Genomic DNA, 16,100 nt, shown 5'->3' with positions numbered 1-16,100 from the left:
CAAGAGTATTGGTATTGACCATATTTTCCACACTATGGCGCACCTAAAACCTGACCATGCACAAACCGCAAGTTTCCATTTTGGGGAATGAAAAAAAATAAAACACATTAATTACCATGTAAATTCTTCCATTTTTATCTCTGCATTTCAGTTATAAATGTATTTTTTTACAATTACATTTTTTATAACATCATTTTAAATTTTGATATGCTATATATGCTCCAACTTTGACGCAATTTATATGAAACTGTTTTCAAATTGAAAAAATATATATATTTTAAGGTTTTGGTTACGATTTGATTTAAAAAAAAAAGTTTAATGTTTAATTGAATCATAAATATATTCTTTTCAAGTCTTGATTTGGCATTTGACCAGTCTTTTAATGGAATCAAGAGTTATTTTTTATCTATTCTTCAAAGAGTACTTTCAACAAATCATTTTTATTCTTAATTTCTGATTGATGATTATAACTAATCACGTTATATGCCTGGTTTGCATAAGACTAGCAAACAGAAGCAGAGCAAGAGAGCTCAAGAAGCTCAGGCAATATTTGTGCTCGGTAGGTATGTGTATATCTGTTTTCTTTTAAATACCGTATTTCTCAGAGTACAAGTTGACCCCCCTTTTTTTTTTACTGCACTTTGGTATTAGTCTACCCCTGACATTAGTATTCGATCATGGCTGTCCAATTAAAACACATGACGTGTGTTATTAAAATGACTAAATTACAGTACTTTTAGACGCATTTCTTCATCAATAACATAGTGTTGCGGTTAGGGAATAGGGGGTGGGGCCAGAAACAAGACAAGTGTGAGGCACCGTCCGTATGCACGTAGATGCAAATGCTGAAAATAATGATTGAAGTTTCAATGCTTTATTTTTTGACACAGCTGAATATTCATTTGTCTAAAAGGCCTAATGGTCATCATCACTAGCCAAAACCAAATGGCACGGAAGGCATATATGGGGGTTGAAAAAAAAAACTCGACTTATGCTCGGAGAAATACGGTTACAGTAACATGCTATTTCAGTCATGTTACCAACGGATTTGCTGTGGCCAATGGTGGCTTTCGTCAGACTCAAGGAGGAGGGAGTAATGAACTGAGGCTTAAAATCTTTGTTAAAATAAGAAAAGCAATTTGAAAACTGCAAACTGTCCTTTCAATAGATGCAAAAATATGATGAAATACACTATGTGGTTAAACTGCAGCATATCATGAACACAATTTAATATTACCTTTAAATGGGAGGCTGTGACTGCAGGGGTTTCATCATAAGCTCCAAATGTGTTGGGAAGACCTTTCATTAAAACCAAATAGTAAAGCATTATTACAATCACACACATATTTGTACGGCTATAGTTGTGAAGGCATACATTGGCATAATGCATTTCCTAACTCCTAACCCTAACCATCAGAAATGATTGCCTATCCCTAACCCTTACCGTAACCATAAGCCAAATGATATCCATACTCTAAAATCAAGTTTTGACCCTCAAAAACCCTCAAAAAGAGGTCTGAAAAAGTGAGGACCGGACGAAATGTCCCCACTTCTCCAAAATGTCCTCACTAGATTGGTAGAAAACTCAAATCGGTTCTCACAAGTACAGCTGTACAGGAACACACACACACACCAAACGCCTGATCAAACAAAAGCTTAGCTTCAAATAAGAAGCTGATGTGCTAGTAACCTTTGCCTCCCTCAAATGATAGAAAGATGAATGTATCCCATCTTAAAAAAGAAATCAGACACTGAAAGAAAAAAAAAACATGCAACATCGCATTGACCGCATGCCAAGAGCAGGTAGAGCAAAAGTATGCCCTCTCTTCTATTGTTCATATTTTTTATAAAATAGTTAGTCTTACTTGATTGTCTTAATAGTTAGCCTTACTTGGTTGTCTTAATTTTCTCAATGCAACCCTGCTATGCATATAATCAGAATAATGATTTTTTTTTTTTTTTTAAATTTACATAGGTTTGTCCTCTTGGTCAGCATAGTTTCTAAACCAGTGAAAAAGCTAACATTAGCACAGATTCGCAACTCTGTTACCTGCAACCTAGTTACAGTGATTTGAGTAAATTTATTTATTTATTACATGATGTCATAAAAACATAATTAAATGACTAATATTTCTGCAAACACAATATTCAGGACTTAACAGTCCATACAACAGCATACAGTATTTGGTCATCTTTTTAATGGTCTCAATAATAAAATGTAGGGCCTTTACCTGCATTGGGGTAACAGATGATAAAGGCAGTGGTACTCTTTCCTATGGCCTCAATGAATGGCCTCATCTCAGTTGCCCCTAAGGCACAGTTGAGGCCGATACTGAGAAACAGCAAAGGAACAAAATTAGCACAAAACTGGAGGTCAAAAATCCATTTTCTAGAGCCACTCATTGTCACGCGGGTCGCAGGTTTGCTGGCGCGTACCCAAATGCAGGGCACAGAGGGACAAACAGTCACTGACACACCCAGTCACACCTAAGAGCAGTTTAGAGTGTCCAAAACACCTGCCATGCATGTTTTTGGAGTGTGGGAGGAAGCCGGAGTGCCTGGAGAGAACCCACGCAAGCTTAAGGAGAACACGCAAACTCCACACAGGAAGGCCGAAGCCAGCTGGATTTGAACTTGGGACTCTGAACTGTGAGGCGGACGTGCTAACCACTCTTCCACCGAGCTGCCGAGGTCAGAAATTAAAATTCCTTTCCTTTGTTTCACCTTAAATTAGGTTCAGCTGATAAAAAAAATACCAATTCTGTCTGATTTTACATGCAAAAATGTCCCACGATAAAGTTAAGCAAAAATATTTATTGAATAAAAATTGTACATAACGATTTTGAGTAATTGGTTTCTCTTTTGTAAGTGTTTCAAGATAAACACAACTTACCATAATGGTTTAGCATGTGATACACTCACAACAAAGGCATCTCCTGTTTGACCAGATAGCGTACGACCGCTCCTGTCAACTATGGTTCCCGATATCTGCTTGGAGCACAAAAACAAATTATAATATATTTTTAGACTGGCATAAATTGCAATTAAAAGTCAGTCAGGTATTAATAAAAATATTCAATGAGCACACCAAGCATGAACATTGCATAATCTTATAAAAGTCATCTGAAACACACACACATTTTAAAATGTAGGACCTACAAAGAGAGGTTTCCTTTCGTAGCCCTTCTCAAACAGCAGATCAATGGCAAACAGTGCTGCCTGCAGAAGGAAACACAAGATGGAGACATCAAGAGTGGATTTACACAGCACTGTTGAATTGCATTGATTTTATAATATAAAGGAGATGTTGACAACTCAATTTCATTTTTCTAATAGATATGCATGTGTGTGTGTATGTGTGTGTGTGTGTTTGCGTGCACCTACACACCCACGCACACACACACACACACAAAAGCAGTTGGACACAGTAAAACCATCTAGACACAGATATATTTCTAAGTACATGTATAACCTAGCTAAGAACTTTTATCTGTTATGATGTGCGCTTTTTAGGCACCAAAATGTCAGATGCGCCTATCTGTCCACCGACATGTCCAGAAATATACAATGCCATCTGCAAAATTAACAAACACGGAAAACTATACTTGCGCCTGCACACAAACGGAGTTACTGCATTTTTTACACTAAGCGCACGTGACAGCCAGTCTATCATATGAGTGTTCATAATTTCCTTTGAAAAAACCCTCCCAATCTCGCCGATCGCAAGGCATTTTCTGTCCACAGTAATCTTCAGAGAAGCTTACAATCAGATTCATTTCAGAAATCCTGACATTTTCATCTTCATCTTCTGGTGAAGTCATTCTTCTCATGCATGATTTGGAAGTGTAATTTGGGATTTTTTTCATGCTGAAAGATGAAGTTCCTTTTGAGCATTGCCTTTTCATCCATTGTGGAAGCAACGTCTATTCTTGGTTACAGGTTGGGAGGAATGTTTTACAAAATTAATGTAATTACTGTAATGCACTACTTTTGTCTGTAACGTGGTAGTGTAATGCAATACAGACAGAAAAATAGTAATATTTTATTCAGTACAAATGACATTAACGAGATGCATTACAATGCATATTTAACCTGAAAGTGGTGTTTTTTTTTCCCCAACTATAGTATCTTTAGTAATAGTATCGACTCTAGCAGACATGAGTGCAGCAGCAGCAGACAACAGGTTGAATTCCGACAATACTTACAAAAGTTGGTCATACACCCATTTTTTTCTGTTTGTCAGAGATATAGACAAGAAGAATACTCTATTCAGTTATCGTTAGGTGCACTTTGTGCGCAACATGTAAGGAGCTGTCCACTTCGCCAAATAGGACCAGTAATTTGACACACCATTTAATGCAATGTCATAGTTATGTGAAGTTAGCAAAATGAAAACGCGCAGAGGATTGAGAGTGAGGTTCTTTCGCTCAGAGATGCCCTTTTCACCTCAGGAGACTCGTGGTGGAGTATGTCATAGGTAGAAGATATGCTGCCCAGGAATTCCACAGTGGATTTGCCAGCATTTCGAATATAGCAATAATGACAAGGTAAGCTAACACTTATTTTCACTGTACAATTGCTATAGTCAATAAATAATTGGATTCAACTTGTATCAAGATGAAGCATACAAAAACTCATGTTAAACAGTACGTTAAACACAATTACAATGATTTAAGAGAGATGTCAACGTTGCCCCACCGAAACCCACCGACCACCGAAATTACCTGTGCTGTTTTTACGCTTAAGCCAACCTTCCACTGGATGTATGAGCGTAAGGAGTTCCATTTAGAATGGCGAATCCATATTTCCAGTTGTGTTGGAGAGAGTAATATAAAAGTAATGTAATAGTAGTGTAATGCCTTACATTTCAAATACAGTAATATTGTAATGTAACAAATAACTCTGAAATGACAGTATTACGTAATAAATAATGCATTACAGTTTTGAAGTGACTTGCCCAACACCGTCACTGTCATATTAAAGCTATGCCAATTTTTTCTATTTGATGTTGACTATCTTCACTTTATTCCACAATATCTTTATTGCCTTAGAAGCTGCATTGTAAATTCACCTGATTGATACCTTTAAAGAATGAGGTCCCTTTAAAGAAAGAGCACAATCATGGCTTGGGCAGTAGAATGTGACTACAAAAATGTCAGAAAAAGCACACTAAAACCTCTGTACTTATTTGGTGTTAAATCGGGGGCACTTTAAATGGTGGCAGGTGTGTCCTGACTACCATAAAACATGAGTTTGAATGTGATAGTTTGAATTATGATAAAGATTTTGCACAACATACTACAGTGCATCTCATTTGGGGTTAGGGTCCAATATATGTATATGAGTATATATGTGTATGTACAGAGGGGGGCACTTCGTCAGCACTGACGGACTGTCCATCATTCAATATGTTCAGTTGAGTGAATAAAATGGGTTGGTTCAGTTCATTACTTGTCATTCACAGCTGTAACACAGCTGACTTTACTGGAAATTTAATTGTAGTTGCCCCCTTTCTTAGTCCTGGTTTCAAGTTTCTTGCTGATAAGAGCATTCTAGGAATGCAGAACCTCCGTGTATGTAACTATTTAATTTAAATGATTTTCAATAAGAGTTTGGTTGGACTATGAGAAAAACTTGAAATCTGGTACACAAGCGCTTTGTTCTTATGATGATCGTTTAACACAAAAAAAGTGTGTAGGGTATTGGTGGTTTGTGATTGAGTTCGATGCGCAGTGAACTGAATCTTTTTAAATCGCGGTACCTTGGCATTGGCTGTGTCGAAGATGGTTTCAACCAAGATTATGTCCGCTCCTCCATCCAGCAAACCTCTGACTTGTTCCAAATAAGCTTCAACCAGCTCATCGAAAGCTGTTAAAGACACAATCGTACAGTTATTGGGTAAAGATGAAATCATAAATTGTTGTTGATTTGAAAAGATATTGTGATCATAACAATCTTGGCCATTACAAATATGAACTTCATCAGAAACATCAAAACTTGAAGGTTCATGAATAACAACAACAACAAAAAACAGTAATGACACACTAACTTTGCACACTTTACACCACCATATATTAGAATATGGTTGATATTGACACAATTAGGGCCTTAGTTGGGGTCTGAGGATTGATAACCTCTTAGCATATTTTCCTGGCAAGTTTGGGCGACATCTTATGATTGTCACCATGCCCACCGAGGATTTCAACAGTGGTGAACCTCTTGTGGTAGTTTATGATGCTCTGGACAGTTGCCACAAGGATAGCAAATGGCTATAGCAAATGGAGTTAACCCTTTTCCTTGCTGTGGTCACACATCAAGTGCTGACACAGGTCCTCCTGCAGGTCTTTCTTCTTGACCATAATGTCCAGAAGCAGAGTATGTCCGTGAGACTTTTCTTTTGTTTTAAAACGTGTTTAATCCCTGGTGATACCATGATTTAGTGTTAACATGTGGCTGTGCAGCCTCTAATATTGCTATATTTCCATAAACCTGGATGTATTTCTGATCATTACCTTATAACATTTGAAGTTCTAGCTCAGTGTGGGCACAATCAATCATGACCACAATCAAAGTTGTAAGAGCCACAAAATTAATTCATCAACCACTGCTGCCCTTTCTGAAATACTTACTGCCTGTGGCAACGACTTTATTTTAGTCATACCTGTATATTGGTTCAATTGATGAGCTCATAAATTATTTTAACACTGTGTATTTAAATGCCCTCGACTCCATAGTAGTTAATACTTAAAATTAATCCGAAAGATGTACTCTGTGATTTACACAAGAAACCTGCACGCTAAACAGCTGAGTAGGAAACTTGAGCGGAAATGTTGATCAACTGCAGTTGTAGATCAACTGATTTTTAAGATGTGTATGTGATAGAGGTTTTGTGTGTTATTGTTGTTCTGTGTTGTGTGTTCTGGTTTTATGTATGGACTACAGTTGGAAAGTAGTGACTCACTCAAGCCGATATGCAGACATATTTTCCATTGCGAACATCGTCACCTCACGCTGTCCATTAAATAAAATAAATAACAAATTAGCAAACTCGAGGTCTTTCGTGAGGCTTGAGGTGATAGCTTGCTAATATATAAAGAGGCTCTTGAAACAAATTATTTCTCCAGAATGATTGGTCTTAATAAATACAACCCTAAATATTTATTTGATACGGTAGCTAAGCTAACACAACAGCAGCAGGCCACTTATAGTTCCCCCCACTCAGCACATGATTTCATGATTTTTTTTTACTTTCAGCTAATTAAGGACGAAATAAAGGTCGCAGCATCAAAACCCATGATTGTTGACATAAGATTGGACAGTCGCGCTGATAAAAGTGTTATTACATTCTCCCAGTTTGATTTGGTACCCCTAGCCTAGAGTGTCTGACACTCCAAGGCAGGGGTGGCCAGGTTTGACTTAGTATCACTGTATGTTTAATTCCGAAAACTTTGGTCACAAAACCCTGGATTCTTAATGACCTCGCTGGCTCAAAAGAAGTCTGCTGGATCTCGGGCTTTTTCCATTAGTACTAAGGAATGTCTTACATATGGAGGTTTGCGCAGCTACCTCAGGAGAAATCTTTGAATCCTAATCCTAAAAACACACATCTACTCTCAGGCATTTAGTTAATGGGTCTGTCTTACCAGCTATATTGTTTTACTCCTTTTTTTCTCCCAGATTGGAGAGAAGGTTAGCTGGTGAGAGATGAATTGAATGCTACCCTGCCGACTTGCGCCGCTGGACCCATGCAAATTTTGAGAAGGCAATTTTGTTGGAATGGACCCATCGGGCCAGACTGTAAAGAGAATTTTACCGAATGGCATTTCCTGGCGTCATGGCATTTTTGCACTGGACACTTACTGCTTAATATGGCACAGTGTGTTATTTTTTAACTTTGTTTAGGTCGTGTTATTTGTACATTTTTATTTTACATTTACAAGTCCATGGGAGCAATAACTTTATTTTTTGTTAATTTGGCATAGCTACCATAAAAGCACGTCACATAAATGTGAAGACATCAAGAACCAGTTTTAAACTTAATATAAAAACATGGAATATATCTTAATTTTCACCAACGTGTAAAGCACACTGAAAAGAAACTTACTGATGTTTCTAAAGTCAGGTCTCTCCACAGACGGTGACACAGACAGTGTTTTATTGGTTGGGCCAACTGCACCTGCCACGTACCGCTTACATCCTGACAACGCATTAAGATAACCATGTGATAAAGATCTGGTTACAAGTCAACACTTTTGTGTTTTAATCATAGAAATGAACCAAACCAGTTTGTTTGGTGACATCGTCAGCCGCTTTTCTTGCTAACACCGCTGATGCTTTGTTCAGACGATAAGCCTGAAAACACAAGACAAAAAAAATCTTTAAAAAAAAACACACACACACACACCACACACACATACAGACACATATATATAACATGCTAACACTGTTGGAACAAAAATATTCGATAGCACTTTCAACGAAATGAGATCTGCTGTAGAAAGTGAAAAATTCCATTAATGGATGCATTTCCTAATGAGTGAATTGATTCAAATGATTGATTGCCTGTAGTGAATGAACTAATAGAACACATAGTACAGATGTCACTTTTTCAAGCGTTTAAATTTTTTGGCACCCATTTGTATACCGTAGGTCCCACATGGAATGACAGTGTAGAAATGTATTTCTCTTTGATGCACATGATATTTAAAATTGTGAGAGATGAGCGAGGAGAAAGACTGAAATCTCAGGGTGGTAAAGCCATATCTCCACTGATGGTTTCTACCCTGTATTATTCTGCCCAGTGCAACTCTACTCCGCTCTACACCAAAGGACATTGAAGTTGCCAGCCCCATCGCCACTCCCCAGGAGCCCCTCTTCACTTCTGCTCTTTTTGATCCCCCTTGGTTTCCCTTTGCTGTGCCTATGGTCACCCGGTGTTACGATTGACGTTTTATTGGTATAAATTCTCATCCTGCGCTTGCACGAAGGCTTATTCCGTGCTTTCAGCACTGCTTCTGTGATCTTGCAGGGCTCCTAGAGCCGCTGTTTCATATGTATGTAATTTTTGGGTGCGTGATTGATTGTTCATCCAAATTCAAATGATACCCATCCCTTAAAAATATTAAATTGACTAATTTGTGACAAATGAGGTATTTGGCCCAGCGCTAGTCAAATATAGGACCGGTGATGGTTCTGGCAAGACCACCACAGTTTGGCTCTTGTTGGGCCACCACTCGAGCACATTTCACTGAGTCTGTTTGTCTGTCAATTTGTTCAAATCCATGGAAACATGGGAGTCATAACGTGCAAAGCCACAAAAGGATAAACCTTAATAGTTTGGAACTTAGGACATGGCGGATTCATGTGCAAAAAGCCCACCCATGCAAAGGCATAAGCCAATAAATGAGAATCTCCTTGTCTGTACTACTTGAGCCAGAATTTTCTCCTACCACGTGTGACAGTCCATAATCAGCTTGAGCAACAGATGTACTGCTGAATGTGTTGGTCTCGATAATGTCCGCACCAGCCAGAAGGTATTCCTTTTGTTACAAAGCAGAGCACAGATTAGAGACATGATCAGGTTAAAACATAAAACAGGTGTTTCCCCAGGTGTTAGGGCTGCACAATTAGTCGAATTTTAATCGCGATCACGATATTGGCTGCCTCGATTAATTAAGCTGATCCACGACGTTATTAACATTTAAAAAGTCAAGCACTTTTTTTTAATTACAAGTCAAATCAAGCCTTTGTCATCCTTCCACCAGGGGTCAGTGTTTCCCAAATGCTTGCATGACAAAAGCTTATTTTCAGAGTGAAATGGCTTTGAGTTTCTCACCTGATTCCTAATATTTACAGTACGAGCTGTCACTTGAGACCCATTTTGAAAAATCTGAAAAATGGGAATAAATTCGGTTTGAAATGACCAAAAATGACTTTTTGACCACTAATTGATTAAAATTTGCTTAAAAGTAAATAATGTGCTTGGTTGTAAGCAGGCTAATTTTTCATTAGTTTGCACTCACCAAGTAAGTTAGCTGTGCTGCGCTATGTGCCAAGATGTTGCTATTATTATTTACTTGATCTATTTTAGATTATTATTATTATTTGTAAGTATCGAGCCTTGAAGCCTTGTTTATATACTGCTTGTTTAAAAAAAAAAAAAGAGCAATAAATAGACATGTTTGACCAAACATGAAGAATAATAGTGATTCACAATCATGATTTGACCAAAATAATTGTGATTATTATTTTGGCCATAATCGTGCAGCCCTACCTCAGTTATTTTAAAGTACCTGGTGAATTTTGTAGATGACATCTGGCTTTGTGATGCTTAGCAGGTCATTGTTTCCTTTAAGAGGAAACTCATGTTCTCTAAATTCATCCCCCCGAAAATCATCCTCTTGAAGCGCCAGCTGCTGTATCATGGTTCCCATACCCCCATCCAGGATCAAAATCCTTTGCTGCATCAACGCTTGCAGCTCTGACTGGAGGAGGCATTGGCTTTCTGGAAATAAAATTTTAAAAAGCCAGAGCCACGAAATATTACCAGAAGCAGAAAAAAATAAGCACAAAAAGTACAGAATGTATTTTTGGTAAATTGTTTGTGTGTTGTATTGCCTATCACAAGCAGCCACAATGGCACGGGACAAATCTATGGTCATCATAAATGTTTTGAAGCACACGTTTCCTTATTGAATAAGGGCATAAAAGTGTCTTTTTCATTATTGTTAACAGCAAAAGCATTTGTTTATGCTGTTTAACAACGGCTACTCTTGAAAACACTGCCAGTAAGTCAAGCCAGCCGCCCTTTTTAATTTTTTAATTTTTTTTTAATGCATGCATTATTTTTCATAGTTGGCATGATGGCAATGGGCCGCCGACTATCTGCAACGTGAAAGACTCACACTTGGTTTACATGGTCTTTAACACTTTGGGTTAGAAATTATTATATTAAATGAGGTGTCACTTATATCGCAACCAGTGCACTAAACGCACAAAGGTTGATTGGGGGGGGGGGCACATAATTTATATAGAAAAAGCAAACCAAGGTTGTCAGTGTCTTTCTTCAATAACATCGCTGTATGTAACTCAGTTACTCAGCACAGTGCAGCCAAGTGGAGGCACAATATGTGGAATCTCCAGGTAAGTCTTCCTCCGCAGTCTTCCTCCTGCCTCCCACTCGACGTCACTTCATTACTAACTAGGCGCTCCACAGTCAAGTCAACAACAGCTTGTCAACAACGAATATCACAATACACAAAAATTCTTAAGTTTGCACTTTGCAAGTTTGCAATCAAGTTTAAGCAATGCCAAGATAAATACTGCAATTCGAAAGTGGAAGTCCCCAGTTGCCACCAAGATGCGAAATAACTTGCTGATCGCTACACTGAGGCAGCATTGTCCTACTCATAGCAGCATTCGATCGGTTAGCTGTGCAAAAGCCAGAACCAATTTGTAGTGAGAGCCATATATGCATGGTCTTGTCTTGAATGTCCGCTAGCCTTACAGGTTAGTAAACAGTGAGAACTTGGCATGGGCCGTTGACTGTCTTGGCATGATTTTAAAAGTCACGGTAATGTAAAACCGTCCTAATTTGCCAAAAACAGTTATTTCCCCTCCTGTGTTGTCTGCCTTAATGGGCAACTGCAATGTCCATCGGGAGCCTCCTCTACTTGTGTATCATCCGAGTTCTCCTCGGCTGCAAAAGCCAATCACATTACAGCTGGTACTGTCAATTTCCTGCTTCATCAGCTTCAGTATCAATAGGGGTTTGCTACTGTGGTTAAATACCAGGCAATAGGGGTAACTTTTATCATTTGCTACACAGCATTTTCTGTGATCGCTTGAGGTAGGACGCGAGCAGTCTATCAAGCTGGAGGGTGATTTAACAAGGCCAACCAGTCGAACATTTACCCCCTTCCAAACAAACAAATTTGGCTGTGTATGAAGTTTTCAGATTTTGAAAACGAGCACACGGCCGCGCACGAGCAGGATCCCTGAGGGCGCATGAGAGTTTGAGTCTACATGTGTTTTGTGGACTTGGAAAAGGCATTTCACTGTTTCCCTCAGGGAGAAACGTGGGGGATGGTTCAGGAGTATGGGGTACCAAACCGCTTTATACAGGCCATGACCTTCAACTCTCACTGAAGCAGTTTGCAGCAGTGTGAAGCAGCTGGGATGAAGCTCAGCACCTCCACCTCTGAGAACATGATCCTCAGTTGGAAAAAGGTGGAATATCTTCTCTGGGGATGAGGTCCTGCCCCTAGTGAAGGAGTTAAAATATCTTGGGGTCTTGTTCACGAGTGCGGGTACGATGGAATGGGGGATCGACAGGTGGCTTGGTGCAGCGTCTGCTGTGATGCGGACGCTGTATCGGTCTGTCATGGTGAAGAAAGAGCTAAGCAGAAAGGCGAAGCTCTCTATTTACAGGCAGTGGCGGTCCGTGCGTTTCACCCTTACACCTTCAGTGATGTTCGACTCGAATAAATACCTCTCAGAAGCACATGTACGCAATACTGGGCATTGCATCATCTTAATTGTGTACAACACAGGATATTTTCCGGAGCATTTAATCATTTAATCAGAGTAGCGCCCTCACTTAAAAAAAAAAAAAAAAAAATCACACACACACACACACACACATAATATATATATATATATATATATATATATATATATATATATATATATATATATATATATATTGTGGCGAGGCGAAGAAACCACACGTTGCTGTGCTAGTGGAGATCTTTACTCTTCGCATGCCATCACAAAACTGATACAACAAAGTCCAAAACAGCAAAGACAAAGCCAACAGGTTCAAAGCATCAAAGGATCATAGAGACATGCCTACTGGGTGAGAGACATGGTCCTAGTGTCCGCCACACAGCTCCCCCCCGAACACCCAGAAAGGCATAACGGAAAACCCCACAGGGTATTCACCAGTCTGGCACCCTGAGACTCAGTCCGGTCCTGGGCGGTGTATGTGACACCAGGGCCCCAGGTGCGACAGGAGTAAGGGTGAGACGCTCAGCGTGAAAACCATGAGGTAGCGTTGGCAAAGGGATGTTCTGAAGTTCCGCAGGAGCCGGAGTGGCAGTGCTGACCCGCATGCTGGCAGGCACAGTGGCTTCCGAGGGACGGCCGGTCGCGGCTACGTCCCAGTCTGTGCCTGGGCATGAACCTGCTGCGGGACCAACACCAGCTGACCCGCTCCGATGTATACTCGGACCATACCTGCAGGCATGGTGAATCGGAGGGGCGGCTGAATGATGGTGGCTGGAGGTCTACTGCTGAGGCCGGACGGACATCGGTAGTAGATGAGGCCGCCCGGCTGGAAGATCCCGGTCGACGGCCAGGGACTCCGAAATTGGACTGCACAGCCGTTCTCACCGGCGCCCGTACCAGCCTGTTGCTGGCTGGCTCGATCCCTGGTGCGCCAAGGGACTGGGCGACGGGTGAGAGGACCCTTGTCGGGGTGCTGGCTGGCTGACGTGGTACCAGCTTGCTGCATTACCTGACGTATAGTAGGCTGGTGGAGGAATGTCACGATGTGGGACGTCTGCGGTGATTCCTCGCTGAAACATTCTGACGTCCGGGGTCACCCATGTGGCGAGACTACATCTCCAACAGCCTGACTAAACTTTCTAACGTCTGGGATAATAATATGGCAAGATGACCCATCCGGGGTCACCCATTCTAACGTCCGGGGTCACCAATGTGGCGAGGCGAAGAAACCACACGTTGCTGTGCTAGTGGAGATCTTTACTCTTCGCATGCCATCACAAAACTGATACAACAAAGTCCAAAACAACAAAGACAAAGCCAACAGGTTCAAAGCATCAAAGGATCATAGAGACATGCCTACTGGGTGAGAGACATGGTCCTAGTGTCCGCCACAATATATATATATATATATATATATATATATATATATATATATATATATATATATATATATATATATATATATATATATATACACACACACACACACAGTGGCCCCCCTTAATCCGTTCAGCGGCTAGTAAGTCGAATTCGCCGTATAACGGGCAATCCAAACCTATGTTAATTGGTGAATGCATGCAACGCGTGCAAAAACCTTAGGTAAAAACATCACGACTTTATATACATATTAAAAATTACACGGGGGCCCACTGTGTATATATATATATATATATATATATATATATATATATATATATATATATATATATATATATATATATATATATATATATATATATATATTCAATATTTCTCAACATCAACAGTGAATTGACGTGTCATATGCTATTAATGAAAAACGTCAACAACCACATTTCATTATATATACATATATATATATATATATATATATATATATATATATATATATATATATATATATATATATATATATATATATAAATATATATGTATATACATACACATACACACACAGTATTTTTGGGGAAAAATAATTTAAATATTAAATTGACTTTTATTATGATTATGAAATTGATGCCAGGTTATGTTAGGCCAGGAGTGAAGGTCTTGTCGGCTCTGACAGCCCACCATTGTTAACCGGTCAATCTAGGTTCCTGCCCTCACCTATGGTCACGAGCAGTGGGTCTTGAACGAAAGATCAAGATCCTAGATACAAGCAGTCGAAATAGGCTTCCTCCACAGGGTGTGAGAAGCTTGGTCGAGCCGCTGCTCCTCAGCTTTGACAGGAGCCAATTGAGGTGGCTCAGGCATCTGATTTCGACGACTCCCAGACAACTTCCTGGTGAAGTGTTCTGACCATCTCCCTCGGGGAGATTTTACCTGCCTGGCCCACTTGAGAAAAGATTTTCCTTCATGAGGCCACTCAGCTAAAATGAGTTTGACACCCCTCGTGTGAGTGTGATACAGTTGAGAAACTCAACAACATTTCGCTTTTGTACTTCTGTACTGATGGACGGTGTCACCAGTATCCACTAAATGAGTATGGCCTGCCTCAGCAGTCAAAATGTTGAGCATTTCAAACCAAATGTATTCCTAGTTTTACAAATCAGATTTTCCAAAATGGGTCTCAATTGACAGCTGGCAGAATGTAGAGTGAGAAACGGGAAAGAAACTCAACGCCATGTTGTTATTGTGGCAACATGAGAACGTTGTATGTGTTTTAATAAATACAGATGAGAGGAAGCAGAGGAGACTTTTGCCATGCGTGTGGAAAACGTTGCCAACTAAAGGCGAAAAAGCGCAATTGCCGTGTTTTAACGTGTAATGCAAAGCTGAATTACAACGGAATTCCCGGGAGCTCGTCAACATCAGCGTCGTAGACATTGGTGCATTTTTACCTTTCTGGGAAAACTAAATTCACTTTCACCTAGCGTTATCACTAGAAAATGTTCATATTTATACACTTACTTCAACAATACTGTATACTATGACTACCAACCAGTTTCTCATTATACAGTGCACTACTGTGTCAGTCGTTATTGTATAACCAGACGAAATAAACACAACTTTCAATGCACTTTGAGCGCAGACCAAAAACCACTGTACTGTAGAATACTGTACTGTAACTACTACTGTACAAAAAGGCGCATCAGCTCACCTCCCCACGCTAGCTTCCATAATCTTTGCACGTGCAAAAGGCAGTGTGCTAAAAGCTAATTGCAGCGATTGCTACGAACTGGGTTGAAAATAAAATACTGTACCTGTTTTTGAAGGACAGTGGGTGGCACAGTTTGGCTTAACCATCTTTTACAGCATTCGGGGGAGTTAGAGATACCTGACGGATTTTACTAACCACAGTTGAACTTCTTTCCAACCTTAAAAGAAAAACTTCCTGTTTCGTTATTTTTTCAAAATAAAATATTAGTGTTGCCATGCAGTAATAGTAATATCAGCGATTTTATTCATTTACAAACGAGTACATGTGGTGAGTGCTGCAGTGGCAAAGACATGTTGCAATGAACCAACGAGAAAGTAAACTACAGCGATTCCTACAATATGAAATGCCACATAAACATGAGCATGACTGCCACGTAGTTCCGAGCTTCACAGTTTGATTCTTGACAAGTCAGCCGGGATTGTCAAGCAGGTGTGCAACTCCGGTCCAATCAAGC

At 39.7% G+C, this 16,100-nt stretch overlaps 2 protein-coding genes across 2 annotated transcripts in view; both read right to left on the bottom strand.

Annotated features, from left to right (window-relative positions):
* The window catches only part of mtr (5-methyltetrahydrofolate-homocysteine methyltransferase), a 43,326-nt gene extending 27,514 nt beyond the window's left edge, over nucleotides 1–15,812 (bottom strand). The window contains exons 1-10 of the mRNA XM_088438746.1: nucleotides 15,690–15,812; nucleotides 10,293–10,504; nucleotides 9,450–9,539; nucleotides 8,283–8,352; nucleotides 8,105–8,197; nucleotides 5,762–5,868; nucleotides 3,160–3,219; nucleotides 2,894–2,988; nucleotides 2,232–2,332; nucleotides 1,238–1,299 (exon numbers count right to left, since the gene is read on the bottom strand). Coding sequence (XP_088294872.1) covers nucleotides 1,238–1,299; nucleotides 2,232–2,332; nucleotides 2,894–2,988; nucleotides 3,160–3,219; nucleotides 5,762–5,868; nucleotides 8,105–8,197; nucleotides 8,283–8,352; nucleotides 9,450–9,539; nucleotides 10,293–10,504; nucleotides 15,690–15,732 — 933 coding nt within the window. The 5' untranslated portion in view covers nucleotides 15,733–15,812. The remainder of the gene's footprint in view (nucleotides 1–1,237; nucleotides 1,300–2,231; nucleotides 2,333–2,893; nucleotides 2,989–3,159; nucleotides 3,220–5,761; nucleotides 5,869–8,104; nucleotides 8,198–8,282; nucleotides 8,353–9,449; nucleotides 9,540–10,292; nucleotides 10,505–15,689) is intronic.
* Nucleotides 12,736–13,809, bottom strand: LOC148409274 (uncharacterized). The gene is made up of 2 exons (XM_088438200.1): nucleotides 13,517–13,809; nucleotides 12,736–13,446 (listed from the first exon to the last, which is right to left on the bottom strand). The coding sequence occupies exons 1-2, from the start codon at nucleotides 13,584–13,586 to the stop codon at nucleotides 13,154–13,156; spliced, it is 363 nt and encodes a 120-aa protein (XP_088294326.1). The 5' UTR covers nucleotides 13,587–13,809; the 3' UTR covers nucleotides 12,736–13,153.
* Nucleotides 15,813–16,100: the final 288 nt, after the last annotated feature.

The sequence above is a fragment of the Hippichthys cyanospilos genome, chromosome 17 (assembly GCF_059441005.1).
Source record: "Hippichthys cyanospilos isolate Australia breed blue-spotted pipefish chromosome 17, RoL_Hcya_1.0, whole genome shotgun sequence".
Lineage (NCBI taxonomy): Eukaryota > Metazoa > Chordata > Actinopteri > Syngnathiformes > Syngnathidae > Hippichthys > Hippichthys cyanospilos.
Note: the sequence above shows the minus strand (reverse complement) of the source record. Positions and strands in the feature narration are given on the sequence as shown.